The sequence below is a fragment of the Amphiura filiformis genome, chromosome 14 (assembly GCF_039555335.1).
Source record: "Amphiura filiformis chromosome 14, Afil_fr2py, whole genome shotgun sequence".
NCBI lineage: Eukaryota > Metazoa > Echinodermata > Ophiuroidea > Amphilepidida > Amphiuridae > Amphiura > Amphiura filiformis.
The window spans coordinates 35345162-35368081 of NC_092641.1; the positions used below are offsets into that span (position 1 = coordinate 35345162).

Consider the following 22920-nt stretch of genomic DNA (forward strand, 5'->3'; position numbering starts at 1 on the left):
TTGGAGTAATGGTACATGAACATAAACTGGCCTCAAAAAGAAACTTATAATTTTTTACAAGGTCATATCTTAAAATCCTCTGCATAAAAATGAACAAAAATTGCACACAGGATTACTTCAATAGTCTACTCTAAACACATGTCAGTAACCAAGCAGTTGTCCTAAATCAAGATACAATTTTCTACTTAAATTATTAGTCAATTACACACAAAGCATGTGGTATTTAACAGTATTGCAGGCAAAAAGTGTACCAAAAACAAATTTGGAGTTTCCAGTGTTTTTGAAAACTATATAATTGAGCCTATACCGGTATATAAACTATAAAAAGCCTGATGTTTTTATCATGGTGTCAAAATCAATGTTTTTACCCCCCAGTATTTTTTGGATTACTTCTCCATTTACATTTCAATTGTAAATATCTTAAAGAAAACAACTAACCCCCCTTAAATAATGACCATTATTAAAAAACAGGCTATTGAATTACAAATCTGTAAAATACGTTGGAAGCAGAATTTATTTCTGTGCATTTTAACACCTCAACTGAATACCTGAGTGGAAGAAGAGCCCAACTCCATCAACACTTTTTTGAGATACTAACAAAAACACACTATTTGGAAAAAGTTTTAAGAGATAGACTGTTTTTAAGTACCGGTACATGAACATAAACTGGCCTCAAAAAGAAACTTATAATTTTTTACAAGGTCATATCTTAAAATCCTCTGCATAAAAATGAACAAAAATTGCACACAGGATTACTTCAATAGTCTACTCTAAACACATGTCAGTAACCAAGCAGTTGTCCTAAATCAAGATACAATTTTCTACTTAAATTATTAGTCAATTACACACAAAGCATGTGGTATTTAACAGTATTGCAGGCAAAAAGTGTACCAAAAACAAATTTGGAGTTTCCAGTGTTTTTGAAAACTATATAATTGAGCCTATACCGGTATATAAACTATAAAAAGCCTGATGTTTTTATCATGGTGTCAAAATCAATGTTTTTACCCCCCCCCCCCAGTATTTTTGGATTACTTCTCCATTTACATTTCAATTGTAAATATCTTAAAGAAAACAACTAACCCCCCTTAAATAATGACCATTATTAAAAACAGGCTATTGAATTACAAATCTGTAAAATACGTTGGAAGCAGAATTTATTTCTGTGCATTTTAACACCTCAACTGAATACCTGAGTGGAAGAAGAGCCCAACTCCATCAACACTTTTTTTGAGATACGAACAAAAACACACTATTTGGAAAAGTTTTAAGAGATAGACTGTTTTTAAGTACCGGTACATGAACATAAACTGGCCTCAAAAAGAAACTTATAATTTTTTACAAGGTCATATCTTAAAATCCTCTGCATAAAAAAAAAAAAAAAAATTGCACACAGGATTACTTCAATAGTCTACTCTAAACACATGTCAGTAACCAAGCAGTTGTCCAACTGACACAACCGCAAAATGCACTGACATGGAACACCTTCCTGGACCAAAATTCACATCCCAACAGATTTCTTTATTGGATCACATTCACAGGCGAATAATTGGAACCCAACAAAGGAAATCTATTGGGATGTGAATTTTGGTCCAGAAAGGTATTCCATGTCAGTGCATTTTGCTGTTGTGTCAGTTGAACAACTGCTTGTTACTGACATGTGTTTAGAGTAGAGTATTGAAGTAATCCTGTGTGCAATTTTTGTTCATTTTATGCAGAGGATTTTAAGATATGACCATGTGAAAAATTATAAGTTTTTTTTTAGGCCAGTTTACATTATAACATACCTTCAAAATGATATATGTTGCAATGACAACGGTACAGGTCTTCTAAGATATGATAAACTCATTTTGGTAAAATGGAGTTGAGTCCTTCTTCCACTCAGGTATTCAATTAAACACAGGTCAATTTAATGTAGTCAGGTCCAGATTTGAAAATTGCACTTGTAAAAACAACAATGCAAAAACACTGGGGATATCTTTACAGAGATTTCCATCCATTATATTGAATACAAATCAATAGAATTTACTGCAACTTTCAAATCTTGGGTTACATTGATTTAAATGTATGCCATGACGTCAATATTTAGATAATTGCTACAAATGAGGTGTTAAAATGTGCAGAAATAAACACATTTTACAGATTTGTAATACAATTGCCCATTTTTGAGTAATGGCTGTTATTTAAGGGGAGGGAGTAGTTACTTTTGTGAGATATTTATATATTTACTATAGCTTGCATGAATAATTAAGAAGTTTTGGCAACTCACAATTACAGTATTTCTGAGAGGTAGACTTGCCAAAACATTATAAAAACTGTTTAGCAATTAAACACATTCATTTATCACTCTGTAACATGTTTAGAAGGTAAACAATATGTAAATTGCTAAACATTTGTGTTTATATCATCCATCAATTTTATGTATTTGTATTAAAATGTTTAATAAGTCATATAGAAAGAAATAATGTGTGTAAATAAGTCCTAAACATTTTTTTCAATGAACGTTGATACTGAAATAGCTAAATATTTAAAGTGTTTAGAGTATATGCACCAATGTGTGTACTTTGTACATGTGTTTAATTTCAACTGTATTTTCAACATTGTGTTTAGTATTGGTAAAGTAAATACCTTGCTGTGTTTAAAAATTGTTACAGCCTGATAAACACTTACATGTACATGTGTTTAATTAATAAATGCAATGTGTGTTTATTTTAATAAACAAAGTGTTGATAACTTAAACAGAATGTTTGGTTTAGTGTCTATTTGTGTCTGAGTGCTATATGTTTAATACTGCAACACTAAATGTGTTTATCCATTACGCAGAGTGTGTAGGTTGTAAACACACCATGGACGAAATAAACACATTTGTGTTTTAAAAGTGTTACACCTACATATCTGGGGTGATTAAATAAGTGCTTAAAACCTAAACGTTTGGATTTACATTGTAGGTGTTTGCTAGAAGTATAGAAATATGATGTGCATGTATAAAAGGCTAAAAGCTATAGTTTAAAATTAAACCAACGCCCCTATATTATCGCACTCTTGTCATCACTTTGTAAACATGTTTAAATGTGAAACATGTTTGAGTATGAGGGTTAATGTTTATAGACCTTCGAATGAATGAAGAAAGAAACAAACATGGTTTTCCTATTCATTCTGCCTTCAAACAGATAATTAGCCCGATTTTATATGAAAAGAAAGGAAGAAAAAACAAATGAAGGAAAGAAAATCAGTTCAAAACTGTTTAATATATCGGCCTATTATACAAAAAACATCCAAAAAGCAGGCAAAATAGACAACTTGAAGGAATGGTTTGTGGAATTAAATTGAAAGAAAAGTCACTGAAAGAGAGAAAACAAAATAAGAAAGAAATATATTTTATTTTTAATTTTGATGCAGAAAGTTATCCCCTTTACAAAGATGTTTAATAATTATCTATGAAATGGCTACAGCCTGACTAGGCACACGGCAAAAACCGACCCACTTTCTATGCTTCCAAATCTGGGTATTTGATATACCTAGATATGGAAGACCTATGTGCGCGCGTGAATAGGAAAAATAACGAGTTATTTATATGAAGCTTAAAATTAAACCAGTTTGTGGAAAAAAATGCCTGAAATATAGTCTGTCCACATACAAAGTAAATAGACCTCGGAAACTGGAGGTATGAGAATAGATATTTCAGTGCAATGCTTCTTGGCGCGCCAACTGCTGCGCGATTTGTGCACCACGCTCTTTATGCGTCGCGCTCGCGTGTGACGCAAAGCATCGACCCCCGATGCCACAGATTTGGTTTGTACTTCTATAGTGGGAATTCCAATTGAATGAACGCAGCTTTCAATAGCTGTATTCGATCCAAGCGCGATCATTATATCGCGGATATCAAACTACAACGCGAACTCACGACCTTGGATACAATGCTAACCAATCACAAGTGCGTTGGCATGGTTAGTTTTACTTCCTCGTTACTCACGCACAGTCGCTACGCTGGCGTACATCGCGGAGTGTACGCAAATATTCGTCATGCTATTGAAAGCTGCGTTCATTCAATTGGAATTCCCACTATAATTTGTTCGTGTTTTTCATATCAAATAATTTTAACACATTTAAAAATGCCACTCATCCAAAACAGATTTAATTAAATTTATATTTCCTTAATCTGTGAGATGCGTTTGTGACAAGGGTTTACACAATAAACATTTCAATAGAGAAAGGAAATATATGATAATATAATTCAGGGTTGACCATATATTGCCAAATACTATCATATGAAGAGCTCTGTTGCAAAAGCCCTTACACCCACCTCTGGCTGAAATTGAGTTATTGGCATGACATTATAGTGTGGGTAAAAATACACATTTTGGTGGTTGTTTGATCTTCATACCACCTTCCCTTCTGGAGATATCATATATTTCCGTTTGAGAAATCTTAAGGAATTTCCGAAATCTGAACTTAAAATCATGATATATAAAATTTTAGGAAAATGATTTTTGATGTCTAATAGTAGCCTTGAATGTTCTTTAACTATTATAACCAAATATAAATATATTATTTTTTAATTTGAAAAAGAAATTCATCTTACTTTATGTAAGAAATAGGTGCCATTATTTGTGTCGACAGCCTGACCATGCACACGACATAAATATGCTTCCAAATCTGGGTGTTTGATATACCTAGATATGGACGGATGATGTTTGATATACCTAGATATGGACGGATGACATGTTTGAATGCTGAACATGTTTGAGTATATTGAGGGATAGTGTTTATAGACAAAACATGCTAAAAAGACAAAGCAATGTTTTGTTAAAATGTGGAATAAAATTAAAAGAAAGTTACTGAAAGAGAGAAAGAAATATATTATATTTAAAAAATTTGAAAAAGAAAGTCATCTTACTTTATGTAAGAAATAGGTGCTATTATTTGTGTCGACAGCATGACCATGCACACGGCATAAAACCGATCCACTATTAATGCTTCCAAATCTGGGTGTTTGATATACCTAGATATGGACGGATGATGTTTGATATACCTAGATATGGACGGATGACATGTTTGAATGCTGAACATGTTTGAGTATATTGAGGATAGTGTTTATAGACAAAAACATGCTAAAAAGACAAAGCAATGTTTTGTTAAAATGTGGAATAAAATCAAAGAAAGTTACTGAAAGAGAGAAAGAAATATATTATATTTTTTTAATTTGAAAAAGAAATTCATCTTACTTTATGTAAGAAATAGGTGCCATTATTTCTGTCGACAGCCTGACCACGCACACGACATAAAACCGATCCACTATTAATGCTTCCAAATCTGGGTGTTTGATATACCTAGATATGGACGGATGATGTTTGATATATGGACGGATGACATGTTTGAATGCTGAACATGTTTGAATATATTGAGGGATAGTGTTTATAGGCAAAAACATGCTAAAAAGACAAAGCAATGTTTTGTTAAAATGTGGAATAAAATTAAAAGAAAGTTACTGAAAGAGAGAAAGAAATATATTATATTTTTTTAATTTGAAAAAGAAATTCATCTTACTTTATGTAAGAAATAGGTGCCATTATTTGTGTCGACAGCCTGACCATGCACACGACATAAAACCGATCCACTATTAATGCTTCCAAATCTGGGTGTTTGATATACCTAGATATGGACGGATGATGTTTGATATACCTAGATATGGACGGATGACATGTTTGAATGCTGAACATGTTTGAGTATATTGAGGGATAGTGTTTATAGACAAAAACATGCTAAAAAGACAAAGCAATGTTTTGTTAAAGTGTGGAATAAAATTAAAAGAAAGTTACTGATAGAGAGAAAGAAATATATTATATTTTTTGATTTGAAAAAGAAAGTCATCTTACTTTATGTAAGAAATAGGTGCTATTATTTGTGTCGACAGCATGACCATGCACACGGCATAAAACCGATCCACTATTAATGCTTCCAAATCTGGGTGTTTGATATACCTAGATATGGGCGGATGTTTGATATACCTAGATATGGACGGATGACATGTTTGAATGCTGAACATGTTTGAGTATATTGAGGATAGTGTTTATAGACAAAAAACATGCTAAAAAAGACAAAGCAATGTTTTGTTAAAATGTGGAATAAAATTAAAAGAAAGTTACTGAAAGAGAGAAAGAAATATATTATATTTTTTAATTTGAAAAAGAAAGTCATCTTACTTTATGTAAGAAATAGGTGCTATTATTTGTGTCGACAGCATGACCATGCACACGGCATAAAACCGATCCACTATTAATGCTTCCAAATCTGGGTGTTTGATATACCTAGATATGGACGGATGATGTTTGATATACCTAGATATGGACGGATGACATGTTTGAATGCTGAACATGTTTGAGTATATTGAGGGATAGTGTTTATAGACAAAAACATGCTAAAAAGACAAAGCAATGTTTTGTTAAAATGTGGAATAAAATCAAAGAAAGTTACTGAAAGAGAGAAAGAAATATATTATATTTTTTTAATTTGAAAAAGAAATTCATCTTACTTTATGTAAGAAATAGGTGCCATTATTTCTGTCGACAGCCTGACCATGCACACGACATAAAACCGATCCACTATTAATGCTTCCAAATCTGGGTGTTTGATATAGGCCTACTTAGTACCTAGATATGGACGGATGATGCTCTTTCACCCGAAGACCCCTTATTTTTCCATTTGATCTGTCACCCAAAGACCCTTGCCAGTTCAATTTGAACAGCAACTTGGTTTATCACTGATTTTGCTGCTTATTTTGACAAATAAAGACATTTGAAGCCATTTAGAACTAGAAAATCGATTTTCGAGGTTTCTGTGGCGCTGTTTCGGTTCTCACCCAAAGATTCCATTTAAAAAAAGTTATGTTCTCACCCAATGACCCCGATGATATTTTTTACATTTTGCTCTCACCGAATGCTTAAAACCATGCTCTCACCCAATGACCCCATATTTTTTTATAATTTTGCTCTCACCGAATGCCCCTTAGTGCGGAAGTGCCTACACCTATATCCATTTCAAATTGAAGTGAATCCCCAGGATTCTTCCACTCCAATGTTCAGCTGAATTATGAGTCGATCAGAGTCAATTTGTTTCAGCTCACCCTATGACCGTTAAAGATGGTCAAGATCCTAAAATGGGTTCTGTATAGGGTCAGATGCTAAATATTGGGTCTTTTGGAGCAGAGTGTTGTAACAGTAGGGTATTGGGTGCAAAAATATGCATTTTTGGGAGGAATGACAAGGTCATTATGGGGTCGGGGATTGCATGAATCTCATAATATTAGAGCATTAATTGCCTTTTTGGAGGAGAACAAGAAAATATGGTACTGGGGAATCTTGGGAAGGGCACTAGTAAAATATGAGGTCTCATACGGTGGGGTAAACGGGCCAAAAACAAAAAACATAGGCCTACACACAAAAAACAAAAACAAAAACAAAACAAAAACAGGGGGGCTTTAGGGGTGCGCATCGGGCCTATTTATTGTGGTACTGAATCATGTCAATAATGGGCTAAAATTATCAATTTGTCATTACAATGACATTCTGAAAAAGAAAGAAACAAATACAGAACAAAGAAAGAGATCCGATCTATTTCTTGTGTCTATTTAAGTGCAAAGAGAACAAATATCTAGCTCATTTGACAAAGATTGTTTGCTCGTCCATCATGTCATTTTGTTTTCTCAACTAGTGACCAGCATACCCGCCAGCATACCAACTTCGGTCTGCAAAGGACAGAGGCGCGATCTGATGACGCTTCAGTGTTAACAATGCACTATTTTGTTTGTACATACTTCTCAAATTCAGAAATCAAATATTTAGAGTTATATTATGCAGAAGAATGAAACTTGAAAGAGTGAAAGTCCGAAAATCTACATGCGAATTCCAAAACGACTGCAACGGAAGTCTATGAACAAATTAGGCAACTCGGTATTAAGGACAGAGGCACGATCTGACGCCTCAATTCTGGTTAACAATGCATTATTTTGTTTGTATAAACTCCTTTCTTAAATTTCTCAAATTCGGAAATCAAATATTTCATCAAGGGTGGAATGACAAAAGACCGAAAAACCACACGCGAATTCCAAAACGACTGCAACGGAAGTCTATGAAAAAAAATAATAATGATAAAAATGATCGTTTTTTTGTTGTTTTTTTTGTATGTTATTTTTGCATGTGTATAGGCTTATACAATGCTTCCAACATTCAATGTTTGAAATTAGATGCAATAAATTTTCTTAATGCCTATTATTTATACTATAGTATAAGCGTCTCCCTAATAATATCATTATTTTCTAATTAAATACACGCCGGCAATGATACCAGTATTCATTTTTATGATAGGCCGATATCGTAAACACCAAAGAAAGCTTGGTCAAATCACACCTGCGAAATCTTAAACTACTACAACAGACGTCTTATTGAACAAAAATTCAAATTAACGTATCTTAAAGTTGAACTGAAAAATGCTCTGAAAACCATGAAAACTTTGCACCTAATTATTTTGAAATTTAATGTTTACTCGCGAGTCGCGATATGCTTTATTTAATATCCAGACCATTGATGGGGGCCATATCCGGGAGCAACGATCCGTTCGTGCTCTTCCTCCTCTAAAATCAATAACCCATTGAATCTGCAATACTCTCAAATCGATGATTTAGCCGATTTGAGAGACTCTCAAATCGATGATTTAGCCGATTTGAGAGACTCTCAGATCGATGTTTTAGCGCATCTGAGAGACTCTCAAATCAATGATTTGGCCTATTTGTGTGCTCTCCTCTTTACTCTCAGATCGTGGAATTCTACCTCGTTAGCTACCTGGCTATTCAGTACACTGTTTTCCATGGGTGACTGTAGGAACCCATGGATTCGATCCTACAGTCACCCATGGAAAACCAGGGTACTGAAAACCAGTACACAATGTTCATATGGGCCATGAGTTAGTTTGTTTACATTGCAGTAATTCCTTCAGAATAGTCAATACAGATTCCAAAAAAACTTACCTCACATCAGTTTTAGTTGCCCTTAATAACTCCAAATTGACATGACATTGAATTCTATTTGCTCAATTTCATACCAAAATCAAGGAAAACATGGTTTTGTTATTGCAAAATTACATGAAAATGAGAAAGGTTATATCTGGTCATTTGCAGTAGGCCACTTCAGGTAATCAATATTGGTCCTTGAATTGCGTACCTGAGTGACTTTTTGCTCATTGTAAGAGTGATAGTGTTGTAAACTTGATTGCATAACATTAAGATTGCCAACTGACATCCTTTGTATGTGAGTTGTCTGATGATGGTAACATGAAATAACATGAAAATCATACAGGGTCATATCTGGTTACTCCAGTAGGCCACTTGAAGTAATCAATATTGGCACTTGAATGGCGGGACTCGGTAACTTTCTGCCCATTGTAAGACTGATGTGTTGTAAACTTGATTGCATAACATTAAAATTGCCAACTGATGTCCCTTGTATTTGAGTTTTCAATTATGGGAGTACTTCTGTCATTGATGTAAACATTGACCAAAAATGTCAACAAAACATGCTACTGCACAACTCTATGCCTGTGTGTGTGTGTCTGAGGGCCGATCTGAGGGCTGATGACACACATTCGATGGATGTATACCGTACTTAGCTCTGCTAGTACGGTATGGGAGGATCTGTATGCAGAAAGCTAACGCAACGTAATTTCAATTAGAGCTTGTACGAAACCATACAAGGCTCCAGAAGCTTAAATATCTGCATGTTTGTCATAATATTAATTACACGGGTTGCTGTACTTCTTACCTAAACGTTCATGTTTGAAATTGTAATTAATACTCCATTATGAATCCAGAAAAAAATGAGTTTTCCTGAGCACACAATTTCAATGCAACTTCAACTTTTAGTGCCGTAAATATGAAATATCACATGATCAGGTGTCACGTGGTACATGTCAGCGCTACGTCATTGGCTCTGTGGTAAAGCGATGACGTCATTTTGTTTATACATGTAGGCTGTTTTGTGACTTTGATTTTAGTCCCGTAAGCTTGCATGTACCGAATTTTTTAGATGCGTTTTTCATCTTTTTTGGTGATTGTACGCAGGATTAGTTTGATGAACAATTTAGAGTGAGTATAATTATGTGCAATTTACTGACAATCGACACACTAAAACTGAGATGCCTCTTCTGTGCAAACTTAAAATAGGGCAGCGTCAATAACGAAAATGTCATACCGATAAATGACACGTCTGTTTTGCCCGTTTTTTTTAAGTTTGCCTTGCGAACTACTGGAATTATGCCGATTATTTTGTCTTTATTTCTTCATGATACATTGTATTTGATTAAATATATTATTGATATGAAGAAATAAAGACAAAATAATTGGCAAAATCCCAGTACAAGATGTTTTTATGCAAACGGCACAGTTCACCACATTGGAAATGTACAGTAGCCTCATCGTGTTTATCTCCAATTTTATCAGCAAATATTACCCATGATGCACCAGCACCATGATCTGAAATTGCGAAAGGGCTTATACAATAGTGGCCTTTACTGGCCTGTGCTGTGGATACATGGATCGAATCCATGGGTTCCTACAGTCACCCATGGAAAACAGACAAAATAATTGGCAAAATCCCAGTACAAGATGTTTTTATGCAAACGGCACAGTTCACCACATTGGAAATGTACAGTAGCCTCATCGTGTTTATCTCCAATTTTATCAGCAAATATTACCCATGATGCACCAGCACCATGATCTGAAATTGCGAAAGGGCTTATACAATAGTGGCCTTTACTGGCCTGTGCTGTGGATACATGGATCGAATCCATGGGTTCCTACAGTCACCCATGGAAAACAGGGTACCGTACTGAAAAGTAGTACACCATGTCCATATGGGTCAAGGGACGGTTTGTTTACATGGCAATAATTCCTTCAGAATAGGCAATACAGATTCCAAACATATAAAACTTACCTCATTATCAGTTTTAGTTGCTCCTAATAACTCCAATTGACATGACAATTAATTCTATTTGCTCAATTTCATACCAAAATCAAGGAAAACATGGTGTTGTTATTGCAAAATAACATAAAAATCAGAAAGTCACTGTAGTAGGCCACTTGAAGTAATCAATATTGGTACTTGAATTGTGTGACTCAGTAACTTTCTGCTCATTGTAAGAGTGATAGTGTTGTAAACTTGATTGCATAACATTAAGATTGCCAACTGATAACCTTTGTATTTGAGTTGTCTGTTGATGGTATTAGAACTGTCATGGATGTAAACATTACACAAACTGTCAACAAAACATGCTACTGCAGAACTCTATGCCTGTATGTGTGTGTCTGAGGGCCGATCTGAGGGCTGATGACACACATTCGATGGGTGTATGCTGTGGAGCAGTGTAATGTAGGTATGCCAGGTGAATTTAAATTTGCCATCAAACTGCATCATTTTATATTTAGTAGATCCATTAAATAAGAGTTTTGGAACAAACCGTTTTATTTTCTGGGAATTTAATCCACAGATTTATTCACAATATTTCGGCCATAGGCCTTTATCAAGTGTGAGTTGCGATCCGCGTACCTGAAAACAACCAAAGAAAATATTGTTGCGTGAAGTGCGTGCGTGTGAAAAGCGAGCGCGTGTTGTGCGAGCGCCTAAGGCGCACAAAAAAGCCGCACATGTCGTATACACGCAGGAATTACGCACAAACGAAAACTGGTATGGAGATCGCAACTCCTAGACTACTGAGTAGCATGATGAATGAAATTATGAGTCACATTTATTTATATTGAATACATTAAATTGTAGATTCATGCCGTTTGGTTTTAGTGGCCCAAGTTGGAAGATTATTCGTTGTTCCATCAGCTTCAATATCAAATTAAAGCCCTTGAGTAAAGAAAGCCAAAACTGAAAATCTTTAAAACTGTTTTATTAGCAATGTATATTAAATGAATTAAATAAATGTTTGGGAAACAATGTATGTTTTGTTAATAATTTGTAGAAATTGACCAACAATTTTTTTTCCAGCCAAAAATCATAAATTAAATGTTAATATCAAAATGTTTGGCAAACATTTGTAAAACAAAAGTTGATTAATTAAAATAAAATGTTTGACATACATTTTGCTCCATAAACTATGAACAGAGATGAGGGGCAGTACTAGCTTACTCACATTTTTTATGAGTTCCTGCAACAGGGATCTAAAAAATCCCCAAAAGGAAAACCAACTGGCAACCCAAAAAATCACGCTGGAAATCCCTCTAGCGTTGGTGGTCAGTAGTTTGCAGTCACTCCTCACAGTAAGTGAATTTTCTTGGATCAGATACTACGAACTCTGGTTTACTAGTGTGTGGCCGGCTCCTTATTCATTTATAAACAGTTTGACTATAAACGTTTGACAAACATTTGCACAAACAGCTGTGTAGGCCTATCGATACTCAATAACCTCCTACATCTTATAAATACTACATGGGCCATCATCATCTGTATCTTTTAGAGCAAAGGTTCTCTATTTTGAACAGTCTATATGACCTCAATGCTTTTTAGAAGCTTTTTAGCAGGCTGGAGCTCTACAGGTAAAACTTACAAGTCATTTATCCACATCACAGTGGAGAATCTCCCAATGTAACGTAGAAAGCAGTACAGCAATACAAATTGTGAATTTTCATTTCAGTTCATTCAGTAATTCCGCAGTTTTGCAAGGCAAGGAGCGATGGCATCCTGGTCCAGAAGATATAGAGAGAATGAAAGGAGCTTTCATGTACCCAGATGAAGAGACTGCAAAATGGAAGCTGCCAGCTGTGCGTGGTGAGTAGCAATCACAATTTTTAAAACTTTTTTGCTGCAACAGTAAAACCCTTAACAGCGCGCTTGCTTCTATGTGTGTTCTTTGATACGCTCTCCAAGAGCATGCACAGTCTCATCAATATAAACACTGTCACTATCTGTACTGCAAGGAATCATGTACACTACCACTGATTGTATCTCTGCCTTGTCCTTTGGAGCAACAAGTTGGCGCAGGGTACTAAGAGGTTTCAACATGGTCTTGATATTGTATTGAGTTTCTCTGGCGTGTACGTCTATCACATGGTAGGAGTTCAGGGAATAGGTTTTACCAAAGAGATTAGACTTAGAGAATCTGGACTGGCAACTATTTTATGCATAGCACTATGGTAAATCATAGATTTTAAGGTATTTAAAATCTATGGGTAAATCCACCTGTTATTGATTTGTCCTGCATCATAGTATTTAAAATCTATGCCTGCATGCAGACCAAAATGGTTACCGCTGCCATTTATCAGCAAAAATCTAAATTTCAATGATAATTGGTGTCGGAGTATTACAATGGTTTGTGCATGTAGCACACATTATTTGCACAACCATGCACTATAAAAGTTTGCTGCAAAAATAATGTGGAGGTACACTATTATGCGCTCTTTGTGTAACATGCAATCATGGCAGAGTCAGGATTCTGCTATAGGTTTGTATGTAGGCCTATACGACTGAAAAAGTTGCCATTTTCGTAAGCTTTGTCAATTTTGATACTTTGCTTGTTTTTAAATTTGTCATGTTATTACTTGTTAGAGTTTTCTTATACACATATTTAGCCCAATTGCGATAGCAATTGTAGCTTATAAAACCATCTACACAAAGTTACTGATTTTGCTGGGGGAAAGGGAGCAAATTGTCACAAAGAATTAAATCAAAATTTGTAAGTAGTCTTGTTTGTAAACATGTTTATGGTGCTGATCATACTGCGTGAAAATTAATGTTCTATGAGAAAATGTCTACTTTAAAAGTGGGTGAGAATTCAAAGATTCTTGTCAAATTCTTTTGCCAGAAATAATCCAATGGACCATGCTTGCAGAATATAACAAATGTGTCCAGGCAATCCTTTTCCTAGACTTGCTCACTAAAGTATTGTGTACACCTCTCTAACCCCTAACATATAGGTCCTGACCTGCCAGCAGAAAGGGATATTTCCAATTTGGTAGTCAACTTTGGACCCCAGCATCCTGCAGCTCATGGTGTGCTACGTTTGGTCATGGAAATCAGTGGAGAGGTAATTAATATCTTTTGTATGCAGCATGAGTATTATTTTGATTACGAAGATATCAAATGTATTTCCCTTGTGTTACAAAGCTGGGCTTAATGTACCTGCTTTGTGATTTTTGTTATTATTTATATAAACAGCATTGGGCCATTATGGGAGAAATATATACCGTCTTTGTGGGTCTTTTGTACTTTGTACATGTTTAATTATATAGAATAAATTAAACGTGACATCATTTGATGAAGAGTCAGACCACTCCAGATCCCATTTGTAATGGATGATATTAACAACTTTTCTACCAGGGCTCCATGGGGAAAAAGTGAGCACTGGTTAACCAGAATTCAGTCAAAAACAGGACCACTTTGGGCTTACCCTCTTATTTATTAAAGATATGAATAAATATTGAGAAAATACCGTAGAATTCCATCTATATGCCTCTAAATGAGTGTTTTTGATGAAAGAGATGATAGGCAGACACCTTCCACAAAATTATTACAATAGATTGTCTTACAATAATACATGTTTGTACATGATGTACAGCCATCTGTATCAGTAATATATTTGCTCAAACTCAAATTAATGTTTTTGTGGAGGGAGTCTGCCTTCTCCCCCATCGTCAAAAAAAAACCCAAAAAAACTAATTTACAGGCATACCCATATATGCTTGTCAGATGAAATTCTATGGTATTCTAGAAACACCATCACTAAAATTCTAGATTGTGGTCATGCTTGAGAATGGACATTTACACCAGTAAAACTGCCCAATTACGACCCATGATGGCAAATAACAAGATAAATTGGGCAAGATATTATAGAGTTACGCTGCATTTTGTTGTACATTGGTGATCACTGATCAACATTTTAAGTGAAAATGAGCGGAGTTTTCCACAATTACCATTTGGTATTTTCTGTTTATCTTTTGCATGACATGACAGGTTGGGATAAAAATCTTTACCTGGTTCTACAATTTTTATCTGGAGCAGGCCACAACACCTGTCACCTGTTTAATTTTCACTCATGGTCAAAACACATATCCCACCTTATCTGTAGGTAGTCTTGAGACCCACTCCTTATAAATCATTAAAACCCACTTTTTACATGTATGTGAGATAGTCTTGCGACCCACCAGTAGGTAATCCATTAAAACTCATTAAAACCAAGATGAAACTTGAACATCACATTTAATTTACTAACTTCCAAATTGTATGAGATCTTTTGGCATCATCAGCTACCTGAGATGATAAACATTTAAGTTTTTCTTTGTTAACTACTGTTCTGCCATTGGCAAAGTAAGTTTGTCCACAACCAGTTTTGGGTTTCTTAGGCGCCAATACAGCAGATAAGCTAGCATCATCATACTATGACAGTGTATTAATATGCTATTTTTGTGTCTTCTTTCAGACCGTTGTCAGATGTGATCCACACGTTGGTCTGCTACATAGAGGCACAGAGAAACTGATAGAATACAAGACATACAACCAGGCATTGCCATACTTTGACAGGCTAGACTATGTCTCTATGATGTGTAATGAACAGGCATTCTCATTGGCTGTGGAGAGACTACTTAACATTGACATACCTGAGAGGGCTAAATGGATTAGAGGTAATGATATGAGTGGGTAATGGAAGTAAATCATGGGGGATCAACCTCAAATATCTTGGCAGTAAGTGTATGATGGATATATACATCCTTCCCATAGATCTAACTGACTGACTGACTGGGTTTAACTATCTGTACACTTACATATAATAATGTTTTCAATTGAGAAAATATGCCTTTAAATAGGCTGCCCAAGAATAGAATGAGGGAGGAACCCTCAACTAAGACATGACCCATTTGGCCTCACCATCTGAAATTGCCGAGGGGGTCCGCATGTTGACCACCCCTGATACATTTAACATACTTTGTGTCTTTTAGTTCTATTTGGAGAGCTGACACGTCTTGCCAACCACATCATGGCAGTAGCCACACACGCCCTTGACATCGGAGCCATGACGCCATTCTTCTGGCTTTTTGAAGAAAGAGAAAAGGTATGTGACTGAATTACATGTACATATTAACCGAATGGACACATGCTACATAATTTTGATATCATATTGAAGTCATCATTGTTACTATAAACCGATAATAATACTTATTGTGTACCCTTCTCAGAATTAAAAAATGTGGACATGTCAGTACAGGTCAGGGAAGCATGAATGATTTTCCTCATGCAAAGCCTATACTAATGAAGGCACAGTACAATTGTTTTGTCCTGGATTATATGTGACCAAATCTGATGCAAAATTGGCAATAATGAACTTCAGATAGGCAAAAATAAGAATCAAACAAACAATTAAAAAAGTTCTTCACTTTGCAACCAAATATGGTAGGGACTTAAGGATTTCAGCTTGAGTTAACTTCAGTGCAGAAGGGCTAACTAAATGGACAAAATGTCTGACTTTGGTCTGAGTGGATTAGGTCATGTCATGAATTAGTAATTGCATCAAATTTTATAGTATTGCAAGTATTGCAACTTTTGTATGTGGTGTAGTACTGCTAGTCATGGGAAGACACAGAGTCTTAGACAGAAATCAGAAACCATCTGTCCAATCTATACCAAAACCTGACCCTCAAATATAAAACAGCTTGTCTATACCCATGGAAGGGTCACTGGGTTCAAATATGTCCTGATTTGGCCTTTACATGTCACTTAGAAATAGTCTCAAGTTCATATACCCTTAAAATCATCTGTTTTAGAGCTATCACATCTGTAAAATCCATGAAATCTACCCATAAATGATGGGCAGAGGTATGGCTGGCTAAGACATATGGGAAGACATGAAGACTATAAGCTAAATCTAATAATAAGCTTCCATAGCAGTTAAAATGAAATGTCATTCCTTCTTATCATTTGCAGACATTTGAGTTCTATGAGCGAGTGTCTGGAGCCAGAATGCATGCAGCTTATATTAGACCAGGAGGCGTGAACCAGGACCTGCCACTTGGCCTCATGGATGACATCTATGATTTTACAAAGAATATAACATTGAGAATTGATGAACTTGAAGAGGTATTTGTACTTGCTCACTCTAAGCATTGGTAGTTAAATAGGTGCATATTTCTTTTGATCACACACACTAACCTAATTCCACTGATCTTATACACACATGTTACTATGGAGTCACTGTTAGCATTGGATTTCTATATCGTAAAAGGGACTAGCATATCCCACATCAAATTACTAGCTGTTGGACTCAAGGCAACTGGAGTGGTCATACCTTTGAGCACAATTAATTCAAAGCAATATGAACAAACATGTGCAGAATCTTGTTAATGGCAGTTTGTGTAAAAAGAATTCAGAATGGTCAAGGAATTCGTGATTGAGTGAAATTTGGGTCACTGACAAATTACAGCATTGATGTGTGTTTTCCTCTTGTAGATGTTAACAAATAATAGGATATGGAAAGACAGAACAGTTGGTATTGGTGTCATATCAGCCCAAGATGCACTCAATTATGGCATGAGGTAGGTCTGTCACTGATAATGACTACATTAACAAATGTCGGTTAATAATTGCACATCAGTTATTTGGATGGCATTGTGAAAAATCTTAACATTTTGCCTTTGGAACCAAGGAATATCTCAAGGGGTGAATGGGGAGTCCAAAGCAAAATATTTGCTTTTCACAATGCCTACTTATAACTGATGCAAATTTATTAATGGAATTCATAACTGTCACATTCTAACTCCTCACTTAACCAAATCTCAAGATTTTATTCTCTGAAATTTGTTGAAATAAGCAATTTTAATCGCAACTTACATTTCTCTCTTCAAAATATTGAAAAGTCTATAATGGAGCAGTAGTGCGAAATCACACCATGTACCAATACGGTACTTGCGCATGCTTGAAATGTTCTGGTGCAAAGGATGTGTATACAGAAGTCATTGTATTTTATAATCCTCACTATGTCTTACATGGAAATCATTGATGGATATCAATAACTTCTGTGCCTATGTTATCTAATGAGCAATTTGATTGGGACACACGTGTGGTGTGATACGCGGCAGTTGCAAATTCTAGTTTTGTCACCTTTGTGAACATTGGTCCAGTTTAAATGTATAATATAATGCAAATTTCAACTTGCAGACTAAGAAAATATTGGTAATTCAACTTCAATCCTGTACCTTTAATTGATGCTATTCTAGTCATGTAACAGCAAGTAGTTATACCATTCAGCAAATTACCTCAGCGGTGTCCGTCTGCCCTGCCTGATTATCACGTAAGAAGAACAAGGTCACGGGTTGCTACGCAGCTCGACCAGCGAATGAGGTGCCAATGTGATGATGACGTGATTCAATTAGCCAATCAGAATCCCACTTCCGTATACGCCATAAACTACGCCAAATTTACAGACCACTGAAGTTCTTTGCTGAAAACTATATAGTAGGGTTAACCCCATGAATACTACCTGCTGTTTAGACAGCTGATCAGCAGGCAGTCAGTGAACTGTGCAAACATCCCATTTACATCATATTTTGCCAAGTGTTTAGGTGAAAACATATCTTTTGTTAAGAATTTCTCAAATTTGTTGCCCTTGATTCAACAATGCCCATTTGTTTGCTAAAATTGTTTTGAATATTTTACTTTCAGTGGTGTAATGTTGCGAGGGTCTGGTATAAAGTGGGATCTGAGGAAAGTGCAACCTTATGATGCGTATGATAAGGTTGAGTTTGACATCCCTATTGGTACACATGGAGATACATACGACAGGTAAGTGTCACACATGTACAGGGTGTCCCATAAAAAATTACCGGGCGAATGAATTTGGACGTAAGTCGAGAAATAGACATCAGAATCCAAATCTCTAAACATCAGCGTGTAGCCCATCTTATTCTGCATCTTATCGCCAATTTTACTGGAATCGGTTGACTGATCGCGAAGAAATGAGCGAATACATAACGCATGCATCAATTCACTTCATTCCAAGTTTGAAAGAAAGATCATTCAACACAATGCGCACTGGTGGTTAACTGTCAATGAGCTTCATATTTTGTTCTGTGAAATCCTTTTCGTTCTTTTTAAACAACCTGTTTCTTGCAAAACATTTAATTAGGTTTTGTTCAAATTTGAAAACCTGCACGATATTGAAAATGAAAGCTTGCATTTGCGATGATGCTCAGTACTTGTAAATATATTTTGTCGTTAATGTTGATATAAATGTTGCATAAAGAATAATTGCATAAAGAATTCCAGCTGGCTTTAATGTTTTTGGAATATTTCCAAGAAATTGTAACGCAAAGTTTAAATCTTTAAAAACTTCAACATAAATGTTGCATGGTATCAAAAATCACACGTAAAGCTGTAAGCACTTGATCATTGTTATTCTTGGCTCAAATGTTCTTTGGAAAGTTAAAATATAACATATTTGCACAACATAAAGAACTGAAGTTGGAAAGCTTCCAATTGCAGAAATCAAAGTTTTCTCGGACAAACTATTATTTATCTTCAGTGAAAGCATGAATGACATAATACCGTCCGATTATAAAATAGATAGTGTGGTGTGGACTAAATTTAATGAGATATACAAACTTTAGGAAGCGGTGATCTAGCGAGTATGAAAAAAGCGCCTGTTGACCAAACTTGGAATGAACTGAACTGATGCCCGCATTATGTTATCGTTCATTTCTTCGCAACCAGTCAACCGAATCAAATAAAATTTTCGTATGTGATGCACAACAAAATAGGCTATGTGCTACATTTTAAATTATTTGATTCTGATGTCTATTTCTCGACTTACGTTCAATTTTATTCGCTTGGTAATTTTTTCTGGGACACCCTGTATGTGGAAATGATTAGACAAAATATGCACAGCATCCAATCTTCTCAATCTAAATTTGCAGCAAACATCCCGGAGGCTTTGTAGTACACACTCTATTGAAGATCCTAGTGGGATATCACACAGCTATGTGCTACTAATTGCAGGCATGAAAATGTGTTTTAGCTGATTTCAGCGTTTTTTATTGTTTTCAGTGTCTTTCAGCCTATTTCTGAATCAAATTTACAGAAATGGTAAAAAACATGGTTTTTAGTGTGTGTTTTTGGAGACCAGTTTTCATGCCTGTAATTGAGGACAGTTTGTATGTGTGTTTATTCATCTGTTGTTCAGTCCCATTCCTGGTTGTAAATTGACTCCCTGCAGGGTGTCCCCCATAAAGAGCGGGTTCCAATGAAAGGTGCAATATTTTAACAATTGTTTTCATTAATAATTCGGTGTTTACATAATGTGAAAGCCGCATCTTTTAGGTATCATTTGCAAAAAAAGCAGAGTTCATTTGATAAAACAGTTATGAAGATGTGATCTTGAATGTACAAATGGTATTGCCAGAGGAGCACGTGTGGCCGAGTGGATAAGGCGCCCGACTCATAATACATAGGTTGTGAGTTCGAACCCCGCAGTCGTGCCAACGTGTTATGGCCTTAGGCTAGGCACTTTATCCTCATTGCCTGATGGGGTTGGGTTGGATTGGATGTTTGTATAGTTGTTTGTTTCAATGTTGCAATATTGGCGCTGATTTAAGCTGCTGCCTGCAAATTGCATTGTGTCTGTTTAGTTGTGTTTAATGTACAATTCTAGCAATTTGACCTGCGGGTCACCATTAGAGTTTGAAATAAAAACCTTCCTTCCTTTTTAAATGGTTGCGGAACCAATTCGGCAAGATTTTGTGTTGGAAAAATCTTCTCTAATTATACTTGTCAGGGTCGACTGGCCCTTCCTTATAACTTTGCTTCCACTTGTCATCATTATTATCCTCCTATCTATTTCAGGTATCTTTGTAGAGTAGAGGAGATGAGACAGAGTATTCGTATCATAGAGCAGTGTTTGAATAGGATGCCTCCTGGTGAAATTAAAGTAGATGATCACAAAATATGTCCTCCAAAGAGAGCTGAAATGAAGGTATGTGAAACAGTCAAGTAAGGATGCATGGGCCTTGGGAAGGGTCAGGTGTGCATCATAGAGATTTCACCTGTCTTGAGAAATCAAACATGACAGTGGACAACTGCAGGATGTACTTTGTAAACATTCAGACGACCATTGACCCGATCGTAATTGGTGCCACCTCAAGAGATTAGGGGTAGGTTTTAGGGTTAGGATTGAGGTTGAGGAGGGTGATCACTATTCAGAAGTGGGTCTGTAGATTGTTTAGGGCTGCATGTCTTCTGGAGGCCCTAAGATGCCAGTTTTCTGGTAACATAATTTGTTGTTTGTCTGCTTATCTGTTATCTAGGATTCCATGGAAGCATTGATTCATCATTTCAAGCATTATACAGATGGGTACCATGTACCACCTGGGTCAACCTACACAGTCATAGAAGCACCTAAGGTAAGTGTGGTGGTGTATGTTGGTTTGTGGGTGGGTGTGTATGCTTTATATGGTGTGTTTTGGACCATTGAAATATTCATGCAAAAAGAACACATGAATGTGACTAATAATTATGGAATTACTGACACATACAGCATTATACTGGTAGTCTACAGTATTTTATTAATGATAAAGTAATAAATTGATATCAAATGAAAGGTCCTATTTTTCTCATTAATATTATGAGGCTATCAATCAGGTGAGCTACCTTTAACATGTGTAATTGTTATGATATTATTACAGGGTGAATTTGGTGTATATTTAGTATCAGATGGCTCACAGAAACCATATCGCTGCAAGATTAAGGCACCAGGATTCCTACATCTCGCTGGTCTAGATAAAGTCAGCCGTGGTCACATGTTGGCTGATGTAGTAGCTATTATAGGTAAGACTTGGTAATTGAACACATGGATTGCATTTTATCAATATGATCGAGTATGACTTTATCAGTGATTGCACAAAATCAGTTCACTTTGAACTCCTTCTCACTACCCTTAATGGCTAAAGCCATATAATGTACCATCTTATAATATGAAATTGGTTAATTTTTTCAAACCTATTTTTAAGCATGTTTGTAATGTTTACACATGTCCCATCTTGTACCTAAATGGAATCAGCCAAATTTGGTGTGTTTGTAGTTAGTTGTGTTTGTAGAGCAATTTTGACATAAAGTCAGAACTCCATGTTAAATGGCCTAAATAGCCAGTGGGGTTTCTTTCACTTTACCTTGTTATTTCAGTTTAAAATGGACAGAAATCCTTCCCAGCAATTATTGCTAATATTATTTCAGCCTTTTGGATAAAGAATAACAAAATTAAAATTTGACGGAAATCATACATATGGCTTTACGGTTCATACCTGTGAATTCACAGGCTGGATTGAGGCCAAACCAGGTGCACCCAATCTTGAATGACAATTAAGCTACTGGCTTCAATCTCTGGGCATCCCATGCCTGCAGTGATTGGTCTTTGAAACACTTGATTGCTTGACACATGTAATAAACAGACATGTCAACTGGAATGTTCATTCCTCCTGTACAGTCTGTATCAAAATGCTTGTTTTCTGCCTGTTTTCAATATTTGTGATTTTTTAAATCATGTTGCTGATATTTGTTGAAATTTTGTGGAAATATTTAAATTTAATGGCTAAGAACATGGTATTCTTAATTTAATATTTTCTTGTAAATGATTCGTGTGTCATGAACACTCATTTTGATAAGCCTGTATTTCATATATGTGAAATAGTGATATACAGGTGTATGATTTTCCCACCAAAAATGTGGAATTTGAGAGTCTTGATCAAAATAGTAATAGTTAATGCCTGAATCAGATAAACAGCTGCAGTTATATATTATGACTGACTAAACCAATATTGTTGAACCATATGGTAATGTAGCTGTTATTTGATTGGCAACTATAATGAATCAATTGGACCTTTTACAAAAATAC

The 22920-nt window shown here is 35.6% G+C and overlaps 1 protein-coding gene across 1 annotated transcript in view; it reads left to right on the forward strand.

The window, feature by feature from the left end:
- Positions 1-22920, forward strand: part of LOC140170028 (NADH dehydrogenase [ubiquinone] iron-sulfur protein 2, mitochondrial-like) — a 33793-nt gene that overhangs the window by 8260 nt on the left and 2613 nt on the right. Inside the window, exons 2-11 of the mRNA XM_072193343.1 lie at positions 12688-12821; positions 13967-14076; positions 15469-15670; positions 15986-16098; positions 16968-17120; positions 17490-17575; positions 18702-18821; positions 20877-21006; positions 21338-21433; positions 21716-21857. Coding sequence (XP_072049444.1) covers positions 12688-12821; positions 13967-14076; positions 15469-15670; positions 15986-16098; positions 16968-17120; positions 17490-17575; positions 18702-18821; positions 20877-21006; positions 21338-21433; positions 21716-21857 — 1286 coding nt within the window. The remainder of the gene's footprint in view (positions 1-12687; positions 12822-13966; positions 14077-15468; positions 15671-15985; positions 16099-16967; positions 17121-17489; positions 17576-18701; positions 18822-20876; positions 21007-21337; positions 21434-21715; positions 21858-22920) is intronic.